Source organism: Onychostruthus taczanowskii, unplaced genomic scaffold (genome assembly GCF_017590055.1).
Source record: "Onychostruthus taczanowskii isolate IOZ18803 unplaced genomic scaffold, ASM1759005v1 scaffold1, whole genome shotgun sequence".
Classification (NCBI taxonomy): domain Eukaryota; kingdom Metazoa; phylum Chordata; class Aves; order Passeriformes; family Passeridae; genus Onychostruthus; species Onychostruthus taczanowskii.
The window spans coordinates 34,479,441-34,499,854 of NW_024496525.1; the positions used below are offsets into that span (position 1 = coordinate 34,479,441).

General features: G+C 45.0%; 2 protein-coding genes across 2 annotated transcripts in view; one reads left to right on the plus strand and one right to left on the minus strand.

Moving 5' to 3' along the window:
- Positions 1-4,840: 4,840 nt before the first annotated feature.
- GPHB5 (glycoprotein hormone subunit beta 5) lies at positions 4,841-6,993 on the plus strand. Its single transcript, XM_041419363.1, has 2 exons — positions 4,841-5,044; positions 6,805-6,993. Exons 1-2 carry the CDS (start codon positions 4,841-4,843, stop codon positions 6,991-6,993), a joined length of 393 nt encoding a protein of 130 aa, XP_041275297.1.
- Positions 6,994-11,389: 4,396 nt separating this feature from the next.
- Positions 11,390-20,414, minus strand: part of RHOJ (ras homolog family member J) — a 60,814-nt gene continuing 51,789 nt past the window's right edge. Inside the window, exons 4-5 of the mRNA XM_041401117.1 lie at positions 20,293-20,388; positions 11,390-19,046 (exon numbers count right to left, since the gene is read on the minus strand). Of these exons, the coding sequence (XP_041257051.1) occupies positions 18,900-19,046; positions 20,293-20,388 (243 nt within the window). The 3' untranslated portion in view covers positions 11,390-18,899. The remainder of the gene's footprint in view (positions 19,047-20,292; positions 20,389-20,414) is intronic.

Genomic DNA, 20,414 nt, shown 5'->3' on the forward strand with positions numbered 1-20,414 from the left:
GTTGAGTTAAGCCCAGGAAGCAAAATGAGCAGAAAGTCTTTTAAAGCAGAAGTGGCTTTGTGTGCCCGAGACCTTCAGCGGGGACTGGTGTCCCATTGTCAGCAGGGAGAGCCCACATTTATCTCATTCCTGCCCGGGAACACATTTCCTGATGGTTGCATTTTGCTCCCTGTGCTTGCACTTGGCAGTGTTTCTGTCAGAGCCTTTCAAGGAGCTTTACTTGCTGCCTTTGATTTTCATTTACAGATCAGCCATGCCCTCTCAAGGTTAAACCTGCTTTGTCTGTCCCTTTACAAACCAACTCTTTGCATTCTTTCAAAATGTAGAAAATGACGGAAAGTCACACTCCAAGACAAACATGCAGCAGCTGTGGGGATGGATTAAACAATCTTAATGCACTTGTTTGAAATGCTGTTTTCAGGACATAAAGGTTATATTTTTTTCAAAACTAACAGAAAAGAGTAAACAACCTATTGACATAAAGTCTGATGTTAACTTGTATAGGGAAAAGTGATTCTAGTGGTTTTTTTTTTTTTTTTGTGAGTTTATCAAATTACATCCAACGTTTATAGCTGTGTATCCTACCTGATAGTTTTATGATTCACTCTCTTCTAAACTGAACCCTAATCTCTTATGGGTGCCACCTCCTGTGAACTTGCCCAGCCATCCCACACCACCTTGATTCCTCACCAATTTCTCCTTCTGTCTTACCTTTGAACTAACACCCACCTTTCCAAACCCCTCCTGTGTGCAGTGTATTAAATATCTCCTGTCCAGTGACTGACTTTCCTTACCCGAATGGTCACCAGGTTCTTTTGGCCTACACGGCTCTGTGCAGTGCTTACCCTGTGCAGCCACTCATCATTGGTATTTCCCTTGGTCACTCTCATTAAATAGCTCATCTCAGCTCCTTTCTCATGATCAACCCAATTTGAGATCCCACTGCTGTATTTATTGATTAACTTAAATGAGATAAACTCACAGAACAGTAAGACAGCAAAAACTCTGCATGGGAAAGAGTTAGCACTCAGGCTTTTCACACAACACAATGCAAATCCTTCAGGAATGGGTGTCTGTCCCACAGACAGGATTTTCTAGAGACAGAAAAAGTGAGAGTCTGCAATTTCTCTTTTGTTTCACTCTAAGAGGCCGTTCAGTACAAATGGAGATGAGAGAACAGGATTTTACTTAGCTGGAGTCACTGAAACCAAGCTGAATTACACAAAAACTCCAGCACCTGGTTTTTTAATCCAGCGAAGAAGAGGGATCTGTCAAAGCTGGTTCATCTGCCATCTGGCACGTATTTCCTGTACCTGCCTCTAATCTTGAGCTGATGTTTGCTGGTACATTTCCAGAATCAAATAAAGGGGACTTAAGCTCAGTATTTTTACTTTTGCATGCTTTCCCCATAAGTCAGGAACTTTTAAAAGGTATATTTTTGAAAAAGCTTTAAAAGTTTGTTTTCTAGCTTTATTTTTGTTCAGTGAAAATTACAGAAAAGTAGTTTTAGGGTTATTTTAATGGAAAGTGATAATTTTAGATCAGTGACAGGACTTGGGCTGATCCTCTTGACTTCCTTTTGATGTCATTTGTCTTTGAATTTCCTGCTTTTCCCTGTTGGTTTCATTGGGGGAAAAAGGTGTCTGAGACATTGTTGATCTGATGGAGACATTTACAACACCTCCATTCAACATTCCACCTCCAAAATCTCACCTGATCACCCTTCACTTGAATCTGGAGTAATTTATTGCCAGTGAGACTGGGAACAACAATGAGGGAGAATACAGGGAGAGATTTTAAAAAACCCCTCCCTCCTAACTTTTCAAATTTTTTATTAAAAATTCTGCTCCTTCTTTTTTTTTTTTTTTATTATTCTTTTGGTGTCTGTTAAGTGAATTAATTATTTGAAGTATCTGTTTCCCATGTCATGATGGTAATATGGCAACAACACTAAATGCCTGCTGCTTTTCTGTTTTTCAGACAGTCCCTTCCCTCTTTCACTTGTTCCAATCACTGTTTCCTAATTTAGACAGAAAAGGTAGACCTTGAGAGTAAATAACCAGCCTTTTACATTCCAGCTTGTGTGGCTGCTCCAAGCTGAATAATGAAACCCAGCAAGTGCTCTGGGGTTCCCAGGGCTCTGAGAACAAGTGGGAGCTCTGCTGCTGCACCAAATGTGGTCAGACCCTGGCAGAGAAACAAGGACCTTGAGCCGTGGGTTATTTACCCTGAAAAAGGGAGAGCACCATTGTGGTGTACCTTGTTTGGTCCTGAATGGTTCAATATCTCTTTTTCCTCAATGTCAATTTGCTCTTTTCCATACCTCATACTACAGAAAACCTGAATGCAATCCATCAGAAGTATGTATGGAATATTTGTAAGGTAAATTAACCAGCTCATAGTAATCACTGCTTCATATTTCATAAGATGCATGTTCTGAACATCAACAAATGCTGTTTTGCTTGGTTGTTGTGGTTTTTTTCCCTCTACTCTTTTTTTGATTTCTATTTATTTTGTTTTTCCCTCTAAGACATTGTAGCATGGACATTATTTGCATCAAGGTTTCCCCTGTGTTTTCTGTTCTCATGACTGGGTTGTATTGCTGTGCCTGCCTCTGACAGCATCATCCTGAGAGCTCCATAATCCCTGACACTTGCCCTGTCTTTCCTGGATTGTTCTGAGTCCAGGAGCTGGGAAGTCACTGTCCATCCATGCTGGAAAGGAAGGCAGCTGGCTTTCTCCAGGCCACTGAGCTAATGGCTGCACTTCTTTCTCCCATTCATCTTTTATGAACTCACTGACCAGCAAGTTTTTCACACAACCAAGTTCCTCATCTGCTCCCTGTACTGTGGACAGCTGAGAATTGGGTTTGCACAGTGAAGAGAGTGGACAACGATTTCTAAATTTCCTTTCACAGTGGAGCTCACCTGTGTTTCAGCTGCCTCGCTCACCAAGAGAACGCTTTCTTTCCTTGCAAGCTCTCACGTTCTCGCCCCATCCCTTGCCCTTGCTTGTACAGAGAAATCTAGTAAAAAAGATTTTCTGCAGTTGACAAAAATCCAGGCAATTTTTTGTACAAGTATCTGAGAAGTTTCCCTTGAGGATGTTTACTTAGGGCTTGTTAATTACAAGGGTGATGATAATGTCAGAGCCAGCTTCCAATTCCTTCACAAAGGTGTTGATAGTCCATTATGGAAAAGAAGATCCATTTTGCCCCAGTGCATGCTCATAATTTCACTCACCGAGATACTCCTTTTTTGATCAGGTTATGAAACAATAGACTGCAATAACAATAATTCCCTTGAAGCTAATCACTGCTGGAAAGGGGAGCCTTGCTTTACAGTCAATGGCTTTGATGCCTTGGGTGGTTCAAGTAAGGATCTGCCTTGATTGACAAGACCCTGTCTATAAATTTGAGCAATTAGACATCCCAGTAGCAGCTGCTGGGGAGATCTACTGGTCACAAAGCTGACAGAAATTGCAGTGCAGGTCTCCTGCTGCTCGCTCTGACATCCTGAAACACCATCTGCAATTTAAAACTGCAAAAGGCATTCTGACTCCAACAAGTTAGGTGAGTGCATGTCCGTGTTTGCTCCCTGTCATGGCTCTGGCTCATGAATAAAGCAGCAGGATTTGCTAAAGTGGCAAAGGATAAATGTTTGATTTGTTCTGAAGTTTGTCTACTTTGCTCTACATATACTTTTCTAAAAATAAGGAATTTTAGGATGTTTTTACCCCATTGAAAGTTATTTATAATCATACGCTCTTTAATCTCATGTAAGACTCTAGTGTATAAATGGTGACATATATGATGCAAACATCACATGCTGATCTGCAGCTCTGATTTAGCAAATTTAAATCATTTTGTTTAAGAGGAGCCTAGAGACTCAAGCATCAGTCAAGCAAATGGCAGTCCCAGCTCACTTAATTTTGTTCTGTCCAGCTGAGGACAGACCCCAGCACACACCAGTCTGTGCCCCATTGCAGTAGCTGACTTTCTCAAATTTCAGTGTCAAATCTGGGGTTTCTAAGACAGATGTATTTAAATGCAGTGATAGTATGTGAATTGTAAAATGGACCTTGTGGCTCAGAGTATTTCCCAGCTCTCTTTTTTTTGACAGAAAAACTGTTCCAGAGAGGTTGCTCGCTTTCTTTGTTGAGACAGAAGGTCAACAGGTATCCGAGGGTCTTGGTGGGTGCTGGCCTGCTCAGGTGTGAGGAGTCCAGGGTTCCTCTGGTCACCTTGGCCAGGTCCCCGTTGTCTGCCCAGCTCTGATCACTGGCGTGGCAGCCTGGGCTGGCTCCGTGCTGAAGGGACAGCCAGCCCCTCTGGCTGCAGCCCTGGGAGAGGGAGGAATGGCACTGGGTGCTGGTCCTGGCAGCTCCAGCAATACTTCTGGGAGATGCTGAGATTGTAGCACAAATTCAGGGATGCTTGGCTCCCAGCTGTGCAGCTCTTGGCTTTGTGTGAGCTCAGGACAGCCCAAGCAGGGCGGTAGAAAGGCATATGCTGCAAAACAAACGTGCAGTATAGAGATTTCAGTGGGGTTGGAGCATGGGCTGGTGATTTTGTGTTTTCCAGGCAAAGTCCCACTGCTCTGCAGGGAAAGCCTTCACACTGCTGCATTCTGTGACAGACCTTTTTACTGAGATTTTCCACTTCTCGGAGTAGCGACCCCTCATTCCTCCACCGGCGCCTCTTCTCCCAGGCTGAGTGAGGATGAGGTCTGAGGGAGGAAGGGCTGCCCCCGCTTCAGCTGAGCCCATCCACTTGCACTTCTTGCCTGCTGGGCTTTGCTGGCTCTCCCAACCCTCTCCTCCTCTCCCCTCTGCCCTCAGCATGAAGCTCCCCTGGCTGATCCCGGGAGCTCTCCTTGTCCTGCTGCTGCCCGGCCGCGCCGCCGCCGCCGCGGCCTCGGCGCTGGACCTGCGGACGTTCGTGGGCTGTGCCGTGAGGGAATTCACCTTCATGGCCAGGAAACCCGGCTGCCGCGGGCTCCGTGTCACCACGGACGCCTGCTGGGGACGCTGCGAGACCTGGGAGGTGAGGCTATGACCCAGGGACATCCCTGGCTGGTGCTTGCCCCTCAGAAAAGCCCTCTGAAGACACCCACCCGCAGTGTCCATGGCCCCCTGGCTGCCCTGTCAGCCTTCGTTGTTGGCTGTCCCCTCCCTCCTGCCGCTGCCCCACAGGGGAATGGAAGCCATGTGATGATATTAATGAAGCACTTATGTAATGCTCTTACTACGCACTCTGAAAGCCTCTTATAGCTTGAACACTTAAGGAGAGGGGGACTTTATTACTTCGCTTGAAAAAAAAAAAAAGTATTCCTTGGAGATTAAGATGGAGCTCCCGATTAATGGGTAATATTTTGTTCCAAAAAGCAGATCCCAAAGATAATGTCTGTTTCTAATTTGGTCCTGTTTTAAGCCACAGCCCTGTACAAATATTAAGTACTTAAGTTTTAAGGGTGTACAGAGGGAGAAAGAAGGAGCATAAGTCCACCCACACAGATGTCAGTGAACAAGTTTCTGACTGTCTTTGACGTTCAGCAACTGGAAAGCTCAAGGGGCCAATCCCAGTTTAATTTGTTCAGAAAACCTTGAGTGACTCAGAGGGATTTTGTCCACATGAAGACAAGGATTCTACATAAGTGACCAGAGGAGGAGCAGGGTCTGTGTGCCAACCCTGACTCCCGTTCTTCATGACTTGGTGGGATGAGGGGAAATGCCACCAGGGCCACATTCCATGCTGGGATAAGGTGCCTGTGAGGGATCTCTTGACCCCTGCTTCCCCTACTCCCAAGCTCAGATCTTGCAGCCTCTCCTGCTGTACTGCAGTACCCCTGGGGTGTAGCTCAGCTGGATGCACCTGGCTGTGGGTTCAACAGCTTCCAGAAGGCACCATGATGTGCTTGGATGGGCCTTTGTAAGAGGGAGGTTTTCTGCACATCTTCTTGCTGAAATGTTGTATTTGTTCTCTCCCACTTCTTGGTTCCCAGGGAGGGCTCTTTGCACAGCACAGAGGCAAAGAAAGAAATTAAAATGTGTCCTGGCTGGGAGACATTAGGCAGTGGGCTGCCATTACTGTGTGTGCTGCCCATTCCTGGAGTCTTTGGAAAATGGGTGCCCCTGTTAAGGAGAAACTGATTTTTCAGCAAGACCAATGTCACTGTGATACCGCATGGCAGGGTGGGTTTCAAGGCTTTCTCCCATCATCTTCTGATGGCTGAGGTCTCTGGCTAAGCTGATTTTCTCCAGAGGAATTGCAGACTTCTCTGCTGGCTGCTGTGCCAAGATCTTTCCCCACAGTGTACAGCCACTGGGATTTGTGGGAAGTGCAGCCTGACAGGGAAGACTGGTCTGGCTGAGAAAAAACCCCAGCCCTTGGCACCTGGATGCACCCCTGCTCTTAGGCAGCTTGTGCACACGAAGGGTTTCCAGCAGAGTGTGTTTAATGGAAAATCAGTGCTCTTGGAAAAAGCAGCTGCTTTTGGCAGCATTTGATCAAAACACTCATACTCTGCTAAAAACCAGCTTTTGGGATAATCTTTTGTCTTCCTTCAAGCAGGTTTTAATTGGAGCTTTATGCTTTAAGCAAACTGAAACACATACATGCACCCACTCCCCTCCATGGCAGGACTCCAAGAGGCAAGCGTTGAAGGATGTAGCCTAAAATTTATTTCCATGGCCCCTTCCACCTGATCCAGTAGCTCCTCTATTCTCACAAAATCCCCTTGAGGAAACTGGGGCTCCAGATGTTTGTCTTGCATCTTGCCTGAGACCAGACTCTCTGTCCCACAGAAACCGATCCTGGAGCCTCCTTACATCGAGTCCCACCACCGGATCTGCACCTACAACGAGACCAGGATGGTGACGGTGAAGCTGCCCAGGTGTGCCCCTGACGTGGACCCCTTCTACACCTACCCGGTGGCCATCCGCTGTGACTGTGACATCTGCTCCACTGCCACCACCGAGTGTGAGACCTACTGACCTCCTGTCCCAGCTTAGGCAAGGAGGGGACAAATTCTCCCCCAGCTTCATACCCTTGGTACCTCCATCCTTCTGGAGGGTTTAAATCAGCCCAGAATTTGATCTCTCCCTGTAATGCTCCTGCTCACTGATTTTTCTGGGCAGATGAAGCTTAATCCCCTCTCCTCATGCTGCTCAAAGCATTATTGCTGTAGAAACCCACATCCTTACAATAGCAAATCCTGTGGTAAAAAGAAATGTTGCAGTTTCCCTTCCTCCTCATGAGCTTTTCACTCTGTGTGACCTTTCTCCTTGCACAAAGTGCACATGGACTGAATGGCCACTGGAGTGTGGAAATACCCCTCAAAGGGTATTTCCACACCCCAGGAAGGAGCATTGCCTCCTCCACAACAGCCTGATTCATCTGGGGTTTAGCTTCTTCCCAGTAACATAAATGCAGTTACCAACACTTCCACCACCTCCCCCACCCAGCCCCATTAGTTAATCTTACCCTGCAGTCATTCAGGAATAACAGTCAAAGAAAAAGGTCTCAAGGCCAATAAAATGGAAATAAGTATTCAGATCACTACCTTGAAATTAGGGAGAATGCATACTCAGCCCTGACTCAGCCAAGGACTTAAGCTCATGATTAAGTGTTTTGTTTAATATCAGTGGCCTTTTACAGTTAAGCATGTATTTCAGTGCTTTGCTTTATTGGAGCTATTTTGTCAGAAAAAAAAAAAAAATACCTCACAAGGGATAATTCCTGAAAAAAAGAAAAAAAAGAGAGATACACATTATGTGCAGAACCATCTGCTTTTGTCCAGGGATTGGAGGGGAAATGGCTTCACGTGGAATCAGTGAGACTCTGCAGAGCCCAAGGCATCTCTCCTGACAATTTCCAGAGTCAGAGGGACCAAGCCAAAATGCAACGATCATGGTTTGGTTTAGCAAGCCCCTGGCTGAGGTGGTGGGAAAGAGGGAGCTGAGGAAGGGTGTTCCCACAGCTCCCTCAGCTGCTCAGCTCCGTGGAGACCTGCTCCTCTGAGGGTGCACACAGAGCTGGGGAACAGCCAGATGTGCTTGCAGCAAAGCTGTGCAGTGTCCAGTAATGGTGGGTGGGACAAATCCAGCACAGGAAAGAGAGCTGACGTTCCACAGGACACTTCACACCTCCTCAGACCCACTCTTTACAAACCAGGGGGACACCTGGGACCTGCCACAAGAGCCCCCTGTGACCACAACCACACAAAGTGCCTTTGTTCCCTGGTTCCCACCTGCAGGAGGACACACTCACATTCATCCCTCATTTCTCCGCTGAGCAAAATGGGAAATTAAGTGAATGAAGGAAGATTTGACAAGTGGGAGAGGCCCAAAGGAGCTCACAAAACAAAGACACCTTCTCAGATAGCCATTAGGAGAGAATTGCTGCTCAGAGTAATACCTGCGCCTGTCTCTCCCACTCAGTGCCTTGTCTCCTGGATGCAGTCACCTTCATTTACACAGATGCTTGCTTGAAGCTACCCCAGGTGTCCTGTCCACACTGAGACAGATTAAATTTAACCCATAATTTATTGGTTGATATAATTTTTTTATCTGTAAAAGCTGTACTATGACTGAGTAGGAAGATCACCCTACTTTCTGTAATTCTGAATAGAGACTGCTCTATCCAACAGCAGGAGAAGCAGGTTTTTTTGCTGATGGAGAGTTTAACTACCCTTTAAAAAGTCCTCATGTTTTGTTTCAAATTGCACCTCCCTATCTCTCTGATATTGTCAATTGTCATTACAGTTATTATGGGAAACCTGCAAATTGTTTTGTGTCCTTAATAAACCTCAAAAATGTAGTATGAAAGCAATTTCAAGCAATGTGTCCACCCTTTTCTTGTGTAGAGATTTCTCACATAGAATATCTATAAGCTCCTACAAACTCTTTTCCAGAGCTGTGAACACCTGCAAAACATCTCCTTGGTGTGAAGTCATTTCCTTCACTGAGTTTCTTTGATGGAGTCTGGCTGTGCTGCAGTCTCAGGATTAGCAGCAGGGTTAGAAAGTGGCAAGCTTCCTTCCTTTACAGCCAGCAGGAAGTCAGGGCTGTACCTGAACATGGTGGGACAGTAGAAACCTCAGCAAGTGATCAGAACAAAACACTGCAGGGTGGGAAAAGGGTTTTGACTGATGCAGCCAGCCTGGGCAACAGACGGGGGAGTTGGGAAGGATGCATTGACTGAAACCAAGTCAACAAAATGCCACTTTGAGATGATCTTTCAAGGAGGAGAGCAAAAGAGATGCTGTGGATCTGTCTTGGGTGACAGACGCTCAATCAACACCAGACTGCAAATGTGGAACTTTCCCCACTGAAGTTACTATGCTGGTAGGTCCTAACTCTGTTAATTCACATCAATTTTCATACTTAAAATCACAGAATAGTTTGAGTTGTTTCTAGTCCAGCCTGCCTGCAAAGAGCAGGAACATCTTCCACCAGACCAGATTCCTCAGAGCCCTGTCCTACCTCACCTAGAACGTTTCCAGGGATGGGGCATCCATCACCTCTCTAGCCAGTGTTTCACCATCCTCACTGAAAAATCTTGTATAAATCGACCATCTTTTTCTTTAAAACCATTACTCCTTGTCCTATCACAACTTGTGACTAGATCTCTAGTTTTCACATCCTTAATTCTGCAGCTGAGGTGGTACATCCTGCCCAGAATTAGTAGGCAGCCAACACAGCCCACATATTTCAGAGCATGAGAAGCTTCTTCCCAGGCAAACATCACCTCCTTGGGAGCATTTTAATGCTCTTTAAAGCCATGGATTTAGATGCCACCACCCAACCTGTCCAAAGAAGTTGAGCAGCTTGTCTTTGGTATGTGTGTGCAAGGAGTGTTTGTCACAAGGGCAGTGACACCTCAGGTATTCTCTCTCCCACGAAAAGCAGTGGATTTCTTTGTGCCTCAGTTTCCCTTTTGGACACGGGGGATGATGCTGCAGATGGTTTTTTCCTCTCTACTGTGTGTTCTGCAGTATGTGGGCTGTGAGGCCCCTTGTGCCCAGTCACATCTGTATCCTTCAGGGCACTCAGTGCCTCAGGTTTATTGCAGCTCATTGAACCTGAACAGCAATGGTCACTGCCATGCAGTTCTTTGATTTGCCAAAATACCCTCCTGTTCCATGGCAGTCACAGTAGTCCAGTGGCCCTGGAAGCTCAGCTCCCCTGCAGCTGGTGTGCCCAGCCCCAATGACCATGCCAGAAATCAGTGTATTTACCCCACCACAGAGCTGAGTTGCCATGAGAGGGAAGGTAGGATGCCTCCCTGGATGGGTGTTCCCTGCACTGACTGGGTTTCTCTTTGGGAGATGGGACAGGCAGCTGCCTCCTGCTCTCATTGTATCCACATGAAGACACTGGAACCAGCACCCAGGCTCAGAGCAAAGCCTGTCTCCCCCAACATCCTGCCAGGGAGTGTAGCCAGCCGTGGGTATTCAGGGAAATGTGAAAGCATCAGGGCTGCATGGCTGCATCCTTCCCTTGGTTACATCCACCCAGCTTTATCTGGCAGCAATTTAGGAATTCTCTGCTCTGGGGATTCCTTTGGCACATTGCTGTTAACCCCAGACATGTGGGTCCTCTGTGCCACTTCTTCCCAGATAAAATCAGACCATGGAAAGTCTGGTGAGTAATGCTACTTTCCTCTGGGGGAAGGTGAATAAAATATATTCCAGGCTATATGCTGTGCCCTTTTGGATTGTCCTGGCTCCTCTGAGGATGTATCCATTTATAGCAGCCAGGGATTTGGGCTGCAGTGCCTTTTTATTAGGAATAAACCTTGATATGCTTTGTCTTTTCTCTGCAAGTGCTGCAGGCAGGGCTAGTTAAACCTGCTGAGGTTCACAAGCTGCAAGAACATGAAAAGAACCTTCCTCTGGTGAAACTTGCTTTGGTCCAACCAAGATGAGGGATGTTGTTCTCGACTGGTGGGATTTCTAGGCTTAACTTAAACACCAGACCAGCTGGTCAATGAGATTTCTTCTTGTCTTGTCTTGAAATGAACTTTAATGAACAGATGGGTAGCAAAGGTGTTTTTTTTTTTTTTTTTTTCCTTTGGTAATTAATTTTGTCATTTAAAAAAAAAAAACCAAAACAACAAGATCCATGTCTCTGCACTGGAAGACTGGAGGCCAGTCATATTCTTATTTCCAGACCAGCAGGGCTGTCTTTTCTCCTGTAAATTCTTCATCACCATAAGCCTTTCACTTTCCCTCCTGACCCTTCCTGCCCTGGCCACAGCTCAACATCTTCCTTACCAATATGTTGATAGGTGTTTTTCCTACCTGGAGCATCCTGCAAGATTGATGTGATTAGCATCTGGGAAAATAAACACAACAGCACACCTCCCCAAAAGGATGCTGTCAAAATACTTTGAAATACATTTATTTTGTTAAAATAAACTATGTACAATAAATGATATTAATGTGCATTACAATATACAGTAATTACATGTTTAAAAGATGATAAACAAAAGAGTACAGAATTATGTGCTCTAAATAGAAAATTAATAATGTTTACGTGATTTTTAAACTATGCAGAATGCATTTGCTTGAAAACTGAATTTCCTTGGTTTGAAATTGTTTTGCTTTGAATTCTGAAGATTTGGTTATTCTTTGGAAAAAAGGCATACCACTTAAAAATCAGACATACTGTTTTAGTGCCCATCCTTCGGTTTCACCAGCCCCATATTCCAGCAATATTGCACATAGCAACTTTTAAGGGAGAAAAATTCAGTTGCTCACATCAAGTATGAGCCTCCTTCTCCTAACTGGCTAAAACTTGACTGGTGATGAGTTAGGTCCTGATTTGTGTTGAGGTCATTACATCTGCTTCACAAACTCAATCTGAATAACTTGTTGAACTGTTAGTTTTGAACATTTCTTAAGGAATAATTTTAAGTATTACTATTAAGTAAGCACAAAAAGAAATGTATGAAGTGTCCTTGTCTTTGTGTTCTTGGGGGAGCAGAGAATCTCTGTACAGTGAAATTCTTGTATTTGTAGAAGTGCATCAACATCATGACACATTAAACTGGATTCAGTTGTCCTCACACTCCATCTCTCTGCTCCTCTCTGAAGCCTTCTTTGAAGTCCTCCCGTCTCAAGGTGCTGCTGAGCACCACGTGTGACTCCGCAGAGGCTCCTCCCAGCCCATTCACCAGCCTCAATCCATGTTTTTTTGGGGCATCAGGGCCACCACACTATGTCCTCCTCTGTAGCATTTCCCACCTGGCACCCTGGGCTTGGGTCACTTTGGCTTGTGAGTGAAGAAGACTTTGCCAGTGTCTTTCCCCCTCACATAATTTTTTGTTATTGCTTATTAGTAAATTAATATTTACAAGCTTTGGGGAGAGTTTGGGCTCATTTGCTCCATGCTGACAGGGCAGTTCAGTGCCTGCCAGGTCTGTGATGCTGTTAGAGCAGCTGCCTATTTAGGGGAACAATACTGAGAGGGACGGCATGACAGCCACACTCTGGATATGATTTACCCACAAACTACTGTGACAGACATCAGACAAATTTTTCTGCATCTTGTCAATGTGAACAAATGTTGTGTTGGAAGATCTGGAAACTGTAGACTGGTGACAACTATTTACTCTGAATTTATTAACCTCCAATCAAAGTCAAAATTCACCAGAGTTGGTATCAGTGAGAGCTCAAAATGATCTTCACCAAAACCACATCAAACCTGGTGTCTTGAATCCTGAGATGAATTAAGTGACAGCAATGAGTTTAGGGTCTTTAAGCAAAGATAACCATATGTCTTGAATATTACACTGTTAATAAAATCTAACTTTCATCTTCAGCTCAGTAGTGGTTGAACTGAAGTGTTTCAGATCCAACCTCCAAAGGTGAGATCAGCAAAGTCTTTGGATGCCCCAACTCCTTTCAGGAGTCCTTAACCAGCAGCCAGAAGGTATAAAGGATTCTTGGACCTGGCTCAGTGTATCTGTGTGCTCGAAGCTTGGTCAGCCAAAATAAAAGGTCAGAAAAGGAGGAAACATAAAGACTCAAACGTTTTCCACATTAGTCATGTGGAAAACCCCATTGAAATTTTCCATTGCCTTCATGAGAATTGAAATTAAGCCAACATAGAGCATCTTTGAAAATCCCACCCTACCATTATAGTTGGAAGCAGCCAAACACTGCATTATGGTCTGTACAATCTGAAAAGGGATGGGGATCCATATTTTCAAAGTTGAAGAGATTTTTCACCACTGACAGCTATTCACATGATTGTTTGCTTGTTGCTCTGGGTTTCTGAACTAATTTTCCTCTTAAAATGAGCTTCTGACTCCTTTTGCTATTATGGTGTGGCTCTTGGAAATGCCCAAGAGAACAGAGTTTTGTTCCCATGTTTCTGAAAGCTTTAACTGAAACAAAGAAAAGAGAATTTGAAGACTTTTTGTTGTTGCTGTTCTAGTTAAGGGCATAAGGGTGTCCCCTCAACATCTTAAAATTAAATTTAAGGTTTAGGATCAAACTGACTAATTGTGGCTCTAGGCCCTGATTTTGCAGCTCTCCCCCGAAGCAGAAGTGATTCTGTTGCATTCATGACTTGGTGATTTTCTCCTGACTTTTTGATGCAAAAATATTTCTATTCCTGTTTTGTTTTGATAGGTGAAGACAGCTGAGATCACAAGCCACTACCGAAATCAGTGGGAGGCTTTTTCCTGCTTTCAGATGGTCTTTATTCACGAGGAGGAAAATAAACATTCGTAGTGGAAATTTGTCTTCATTTTTGCAAAGAGCTCAAATGTGACTAGAAGTTATCTGACGTAGGTCACTCTATGCTCACCTCCTGTCACAGCAGATGCTCTTCCAGTCCTATAGAGTTGTGAACCAACAAAATGTTCTGTTATTTCCAGATTTTCCTTTTTTAATGTAGGATAAAACAACATTACAGGTCCTCCTCAGGGAAAAAGAAAATACATGGAGAAAGGCATGTGCAGCCACATTCCTACATTCTCCCTCTCTGTTTAACAAATGGTCCCTGGGCCAACGTGAGCATATGGATTGCTTTGTGGGAGAAGACAAATGTGCTTTTAGACAATCCTGGCCTGAGACAGATTGATGCCACTGCAAATTATGTTTAATCCAGATGAGGCTTCTGTGTGGTGAGTCAAGAGGTATTTGCTGTGTTACTTGGGGAAAAAATGTACAGGAAAAAGTCACGGGCCCTAAGCAAGGTATAAAAGCAGATGGGCATCTTTCATATATGAATTAAAGGGAGAGACAGGCTGCCCAGGGAAATGATTGAGTCACCATTCCTGAAGGGATTCAAAAGAACACAGGCCACCACCGCTAGAGCAGCTAGCAGAGGTTTTCTGGTAATTAAACTGCAAGGACAGATCACCAGCCTCCCTCATGACCTGAGCAGTGCCAGTGGGATGGAATGAGACATGAACAACTTGGAGACAGTTCCTTGTGAAGAGAGAATGTCTTCAGTATGAGGAGGACTGCCAAAATCTGTCCCTTTAATAAAAGTATTTGGAATAACTTTATTTCATATTAAGATGCAGTGCTATATTTAATTTTGTGTCTATTTTGAATGTTTCGAGTGCTTCAAAAGAGAAAAAAGGTGACAAATATCAACATCAGCTGCAGAAATGATTGTTTAGATTGTCATACTGGACTTGGGGTGAATTTGGTACCTACACAGGGTGTATATCCAGTTGAACAAATGAGAATGGACCTGAGGGGGTTAGAGCCTTGTTTCTGCATTCTCCCCAACTTTTCAGAGCTCTGGGAGGCACAGGACAAACAGTGAGTTTTTGTGGGCCCTCCTTCAAGTCATGCTGGAAGTGGCAGGACTGTCCCAGTTCCACTGTCCTGGTGTTTTCACAGGGCTCTGAGGGGCAGAGGCATCTGTAGGTGGTTTCAATGTGATAACAACTCTCTGATGAATTGAGATCTCTCTCAATTACCTCTAATATCTCCTTGCAGGGGTTTGCATGAAAATACTTTGGGTACTCTGTTTGAAACTGCAGCTTCAGGTTAAGAACTCTTGGTAGAACAGGAAGGTTTCAGAAGAGGCCAAAGGAGATGAGTTTTACAGGACACAGCAAGTTTCCTGTAAGTTGTGAGTGCTTTTGAAATGACAGCAGACTATTAGCTAAGGCAGCTCTGTCAAGAAAGGCTTTGACATCAGCTGCAGTAAGGGGACATTGTCAAATAAGTTCCAGGGATGGTTTCTAACCTTTATGACTCTCCTTAAGAGTGTTCCTTTTAAGGTGAAATTGGGATCTGATTTCTAGCTCATCTCACAGTGAGTAAACCCATCTCCTTTCACCTGGCAGTCCTTTATTGATTTTCTTTCCTTATTACTAATGGTGCTTGAAAAATAACTTGAAGTTTATATCTGTGGCCTTATGCCTGCACTTGCACTATGTCTGGTGTTGTGGTTTTTCTCAAAATAAGCGTTACTGCCTGTTCACACACCATCTGCTGCTTTTAAAAAAGGCATTAGGTATGACTTGCCAGATAGTCAATGACTCTCCTTACATCTGCCTACAATCCCTTTCTAAAGCCTCTTGGCCTGTGCTGTCCCTGCCTCCCCCAAAAAATAGTGTAACAGGGCAGATCCTTGAGAAATTGCCACATTTCATGGACAGGCGTGCGTACGTAACCTTACACAGGAATAATATTTATGGCACCTGCATTAAACATGGCTTTTCAAAAAACATTTCTTTCTGTTGGAAGAAAAATTAAAATAAATGGAGTGCAGAGGCCATTTCTCAGTGGCTTGTGACTACTGTCCCTCTCTTGCAGGTCCCAGAATTCAAATTCTGATCAAAATCAGTTTGAAAAACTTGAAATTTTACTGCCTTACAAGCTTGACATGCTCCATTTTGTAAAGAAACCCCTGCTTAGCCCTAACATTTTTGTATGTATGTTAACACTTTTCTATCTGCTTCCACTATGCAAGGATTTGTTCAGGATGCTGTAGTTTAACACATTAGGACAGCAACATTTTAGCTTCTCCATCACCATATATTTTGTAGGTTATTTCCCTCAAATCACTGCAGTTACATCAGTGCTACAACTTGCCACTTGATTTTTGATTTTACTGCTGATCCTATGTCATTCCATTAAGATTAACAATCACTCCTGGTACTCAGTGGCAGGCAAAAAAAAATTTGGTTATTTGTGGCATTCCCTGCTGCATGCCAGGGTGCTCCATTTCACTTTTCCTGTGCACTCATTAGGATGAGCTCAGCTGTCACTCTGGATTTTCTATTTCCTCTATTTCCACATTTTTTTAAGCACAAAGAAAACCATGCAGCTCTAGCCTGAGCCCTTGCATTGTGCTTCAGCTAAACCAGACTTCACCTTCTTCCACCAGAGACTCATACATCACTCTGCAGCCACCTACATGAGCTAAAACAATCATCCTAATTAATTTCCACTGAAGTAAAAGGCAGCACAGTGCAGATATAATTTCCCTGAAATCTGTTCAAGGCCTTTTTGTTGTTGTTGTTGTTGTTGTTTCAGTGGACTTCCAGTCATGTTGTAAGCCTAAATATTAATTTATTTAATCCATGCCTAGTTCTCCTCATATCCCTCTAATATATTTTTACACATTATAGTTCAGCTGATAGTGTCTTGTTGAGGTGAACACTCACTGGGGATGGACACAAACTCTGTGGCATGGCATGGACCCCTGCACCTCACTCTGAGCTGGGCTTTAGCAGCCAGGCCCTCTGAAGTAAATGCCTGAGACATAATAAAGCCAAACAGAAAATATGCACAAAAAGTCACCAGCAATGAGTGGAACTTGTCTGTCTCAGATATGGCTTAACTGTGTTTTCATCCATATTTGTGTGCAAGGGGAAAGGGATGGTGAGTGGAAGGCACTGGGTAAAAATAAGAGCAAAGCATTTGCCTCAAGTCTGATGGCTTTGGTCAGAGACAACTGTTGATTTCTGCCTGGAAATGTTGTGGGCTGTCAGAGCTGTTTTCTGTAGTGTCCATGGTAAACTGGGGTTGGAATTAGATGATCTTTGAAGTCCCTTCCAACCCAAACCATCCTATAATTGTATGAAATTGAATTAGTGCTGAAGGAGGAGCTCAGATCCATGAGCCTGGTCCTGATGCAGGACTGGGCAGTGCACCAAGCTTGTCCCTTCCATGTGCCCTGGGTGCCGCTCCCATGGTCCTGTTGCAGTCACTCTGGCCAACACCAAGTCTGGAGTTGCCTGGTTTGTCTGGTGACAGGAATGTTCTCAGTCAGGACACTGTGATTCCCAAGGGGAGAGGGCTCCTGGGATGGGATGCAGAGGGGAACAGGGCCCATGCCCCTGGGCTGGCACTGTTGTCCCACTGCTGTCACTTGTTCCTTCCCGGCACTCCTGGACACGCTGGCTACAGACACAGCTTCTGCAAGGAGTTACATCTCAAATCTGTGTGTGCTGGTGCTGGGATTTCCTGCTTGGGGAATGAAATCCAGGACAAGACAGTCTTGTGGCACTGCCAGGGTACCCAGAGGCAGCTGCAAGTAACAAGACACCCTTGAGTTCACCTCTGAGTGTCTGTGTGCTGCAATGTGCAAAGCTGCAGGGTCCTGGGACAGGCTTTAGTGACAAGGCACAATTTCCCCAGCAGGAAGGGGAGGTCACAGGAGCTTTCCTTCCACTGCGGGCTGGGCTTCCCATCTCCATGCTGTTGGCTGCAGCCCATCAGCTGCCACTCGTGGAAAAGTCCACTCCTGAGGGCTGTGGAACAGAACTCTCTGTGGAGATGGAAAAATGGGAGTAGAGAGAGAAGAAACGAATGGGAGGAGGGAGGCTACAAAAAGTCAACAAGTTCACAACTCCACTTTGATGAGGTTTTTTACAGAAATACTTCATTAAAAAAGGATAATTTTAAGGCAATTGGATCACCTCAAAGCACTTAAAGTCAGTATGACCTTTGGCTTTTTTTTTTCTATTATTGGCTGTTGGGTGAGATGTAGAAATCCAGCTGATCTGTAAGGTAAATTCTCAGTTGCCATGGCAATATGTCTCGTTCTTGTTCTCAGTTGGAAGAGAGATTGTTCCATGCTGCTATTTCATGTCTAGGGACACATTCTTTGGTGGCAGAATTTCTTTGTTCCAGTACATTAATGCTACAACTCTGTACTTCCTTTCCCAGCTTAAGGAAACATGGCTCAGCCTGAACATTCTTCTGTAAAAATACAGTTATTTGCATTTTTTTTTCAGTTGTAAGAACATTCCTTGAGTCTGGAGGTAAATGTTGATCCATTTGATAGCTTGGGTGCAGCAACATCCTGATGCTGTGAAGTTTCACCATTAAGTGAAAAAAACCTGGAATCACTCCACCTTTGCTTCCATGTGGTTTGAACAAACTAAAGTATCTCCTGAACAAGCAAGTCTTATAAAAGAAAAGCAATTTTAAAGTACATCCTATCTATAGTGTATATCTTACATATTAGATTTCTACAGATCTCCATGTGTTTTCAGTCAATTCAGATTCAATTCCTAAGGACTGCAAATTCCTAATTTGGATCAATTCTTACTTAAGGCCACAAAAGGAGTTTCTCCTGTTTCTTTTTCTGTCTTTAGCTCTTTGTTTTGTCACAAGCCACCTTCACCTTATTCCTAAGGCGGGGAGCCAAGCAGGCATCCTGGTTTCTGTTGGTGCAGTCTGCAGCAGTGGGAACAGGCTGCAAAACAGCTCTGGAGGGTTAGGAAAGCACAGAGACAGGAGATGGCCAAGGGTGATACAGCTTGGAGGTTTCACAGCATGGAGAGCTCCTATATTTGGGTAAGAAGGACCTTTTTCTGGTCACGCTCCCCGTTTCAGTTGTGTGTGACCTTCATTGCCTTTCTAACCTGCTTGGTTTCACTGAACTCAGCTGGCTCTGCTTCCCAGGGGACGTCACACAAGGGTGCAGCACCTGTGGCACTTTGCACAGCGCTTCTTCTTCTTCTTGGGGTGGAAAATGGTCATGATTGCCTCGTCAAAGACAGTCTTAAGGCCTTTCTGTGTGAGTGCTGAGCACTCCAGATAGCACTGGGCTCCGATCTGAAAGAGAGGAGGGAAAATGAGAGTGAGTATCCACTGCTGGGAGACATAGAGTGATGCTGTTCCAGTATCTTTCTATGTCAGACCATTTCTCTGTTTTGTATCTGGCTGCCTGTGGGGTGAAGGGACAAGTTCATGTGGTCATCCTGAGAAATCAGCATCAACATGAGTATCTGACTACATGGGGGTGAATGGCTGCAGGAATTCCCTACATGACCCTCCAGAGACAGGGGCTGCACTCACGCTGAGGGCTGTGCAGCTGGGGAGGCTTCTGAGGAAATCCTGGGCTGTAGCTGAACCCCTTCACACACTTGGCTCTTCTCCCCTGAACTGTCACTCTTGTGTCCTGCCTCCCCCAGTCCCCGGGAGCTGCTACCTGGGGAGGGCTTCCAGCTGGTTTCTGGGAGCAGGGAAGCATCATTTTGAGATAGGAACTCCTGGGTATGCTGGCATGTCACAAACACCCACAGAGGTCTGGGAAAGCAGCCTCAGCTTGTTCAGCAATCTTGAGGCTTATTCAGCTTGCTCTGCTCATGGACGCTCTGATTTTGAGGGCCAGGCACAGTAATAGCACCTGCAGCATAAAAGAGGACAAGGCCAGGATCCAGAATCCTGCACCCCAGGGCTTGGGGAGTGTTTCTAACCCTCTGCCTTTCCAGAAGAAATGTACAATCCCACAGAAACTTTGGGAACACCTTCTCTGCTGCCTGAAGTGCAATGGATGTGGGAATCCAGCTGTCTGTGCTTTTGTGAGGGATAGGGAGGAGTTTAACAGGAGGTGTCTTGATTGCAGAGAGGGGTTTGCCATATGCATCACCTAGCAGAACCCTGAGCAAGAAACACTTAGATAAAACAGGCAGTAAAATCTGTTTTGATGCCCATTTGCCACCTGCTGCCCTGTGTTCCTCCATGCTTTTCTTAGAGCTTGGTCATGGCACCTGCCAGAGATCAGAAGTGTTTGGACCATTCTCTCTGACACATGGTGTGATTTTTGGGGTTGTCATGTGCATGCCCAGGAGCTGGACTCATTGACCCTTTTGAGTCCCTTCCCACTCAGGATATTCTGTGTTCCCGCTGACGCTGCAGCAGAAGTTCAGGCTCAGGGGTCACAAGGGGTCCAGCCTGTTTGAACAGAGGCTCCGATCTCTGCCTGGGGCCAAGGAGACTTGGGGGAGCCTTGAAGGAAAGAAACCCAGAGGAAAGCTGTGATCAGTCAGCCTCACGTGGCATCAGAAGAAGCTGTTACCTCCTTTGCCAGCTTCACTCCATGCTCATAGGTGAGTGGTTTCTCCTTCATGTAAAGCAGCCGCGCCAAAGTTTTGGGATCATCCCGGAGGTCAATCTAGTGCAAAATACACAAAATCTGTG

Coding starts and splice junctions, on each gene's coding strand:
- GPHB5 (XM_041419363.1), top strand. CDS start 4,841: ATGAAGCTCCCCTGGCTGATCCCGGGAGCTCTCCTTGTCCTGCTGCTG. Junction 5,045..6,804: donor GACGCTGCGAGACCTGGGAG/GTGAGGCTATGA, acceptor TCTGTCCCACAG/AAACCGATCCTGGAGCCTCC.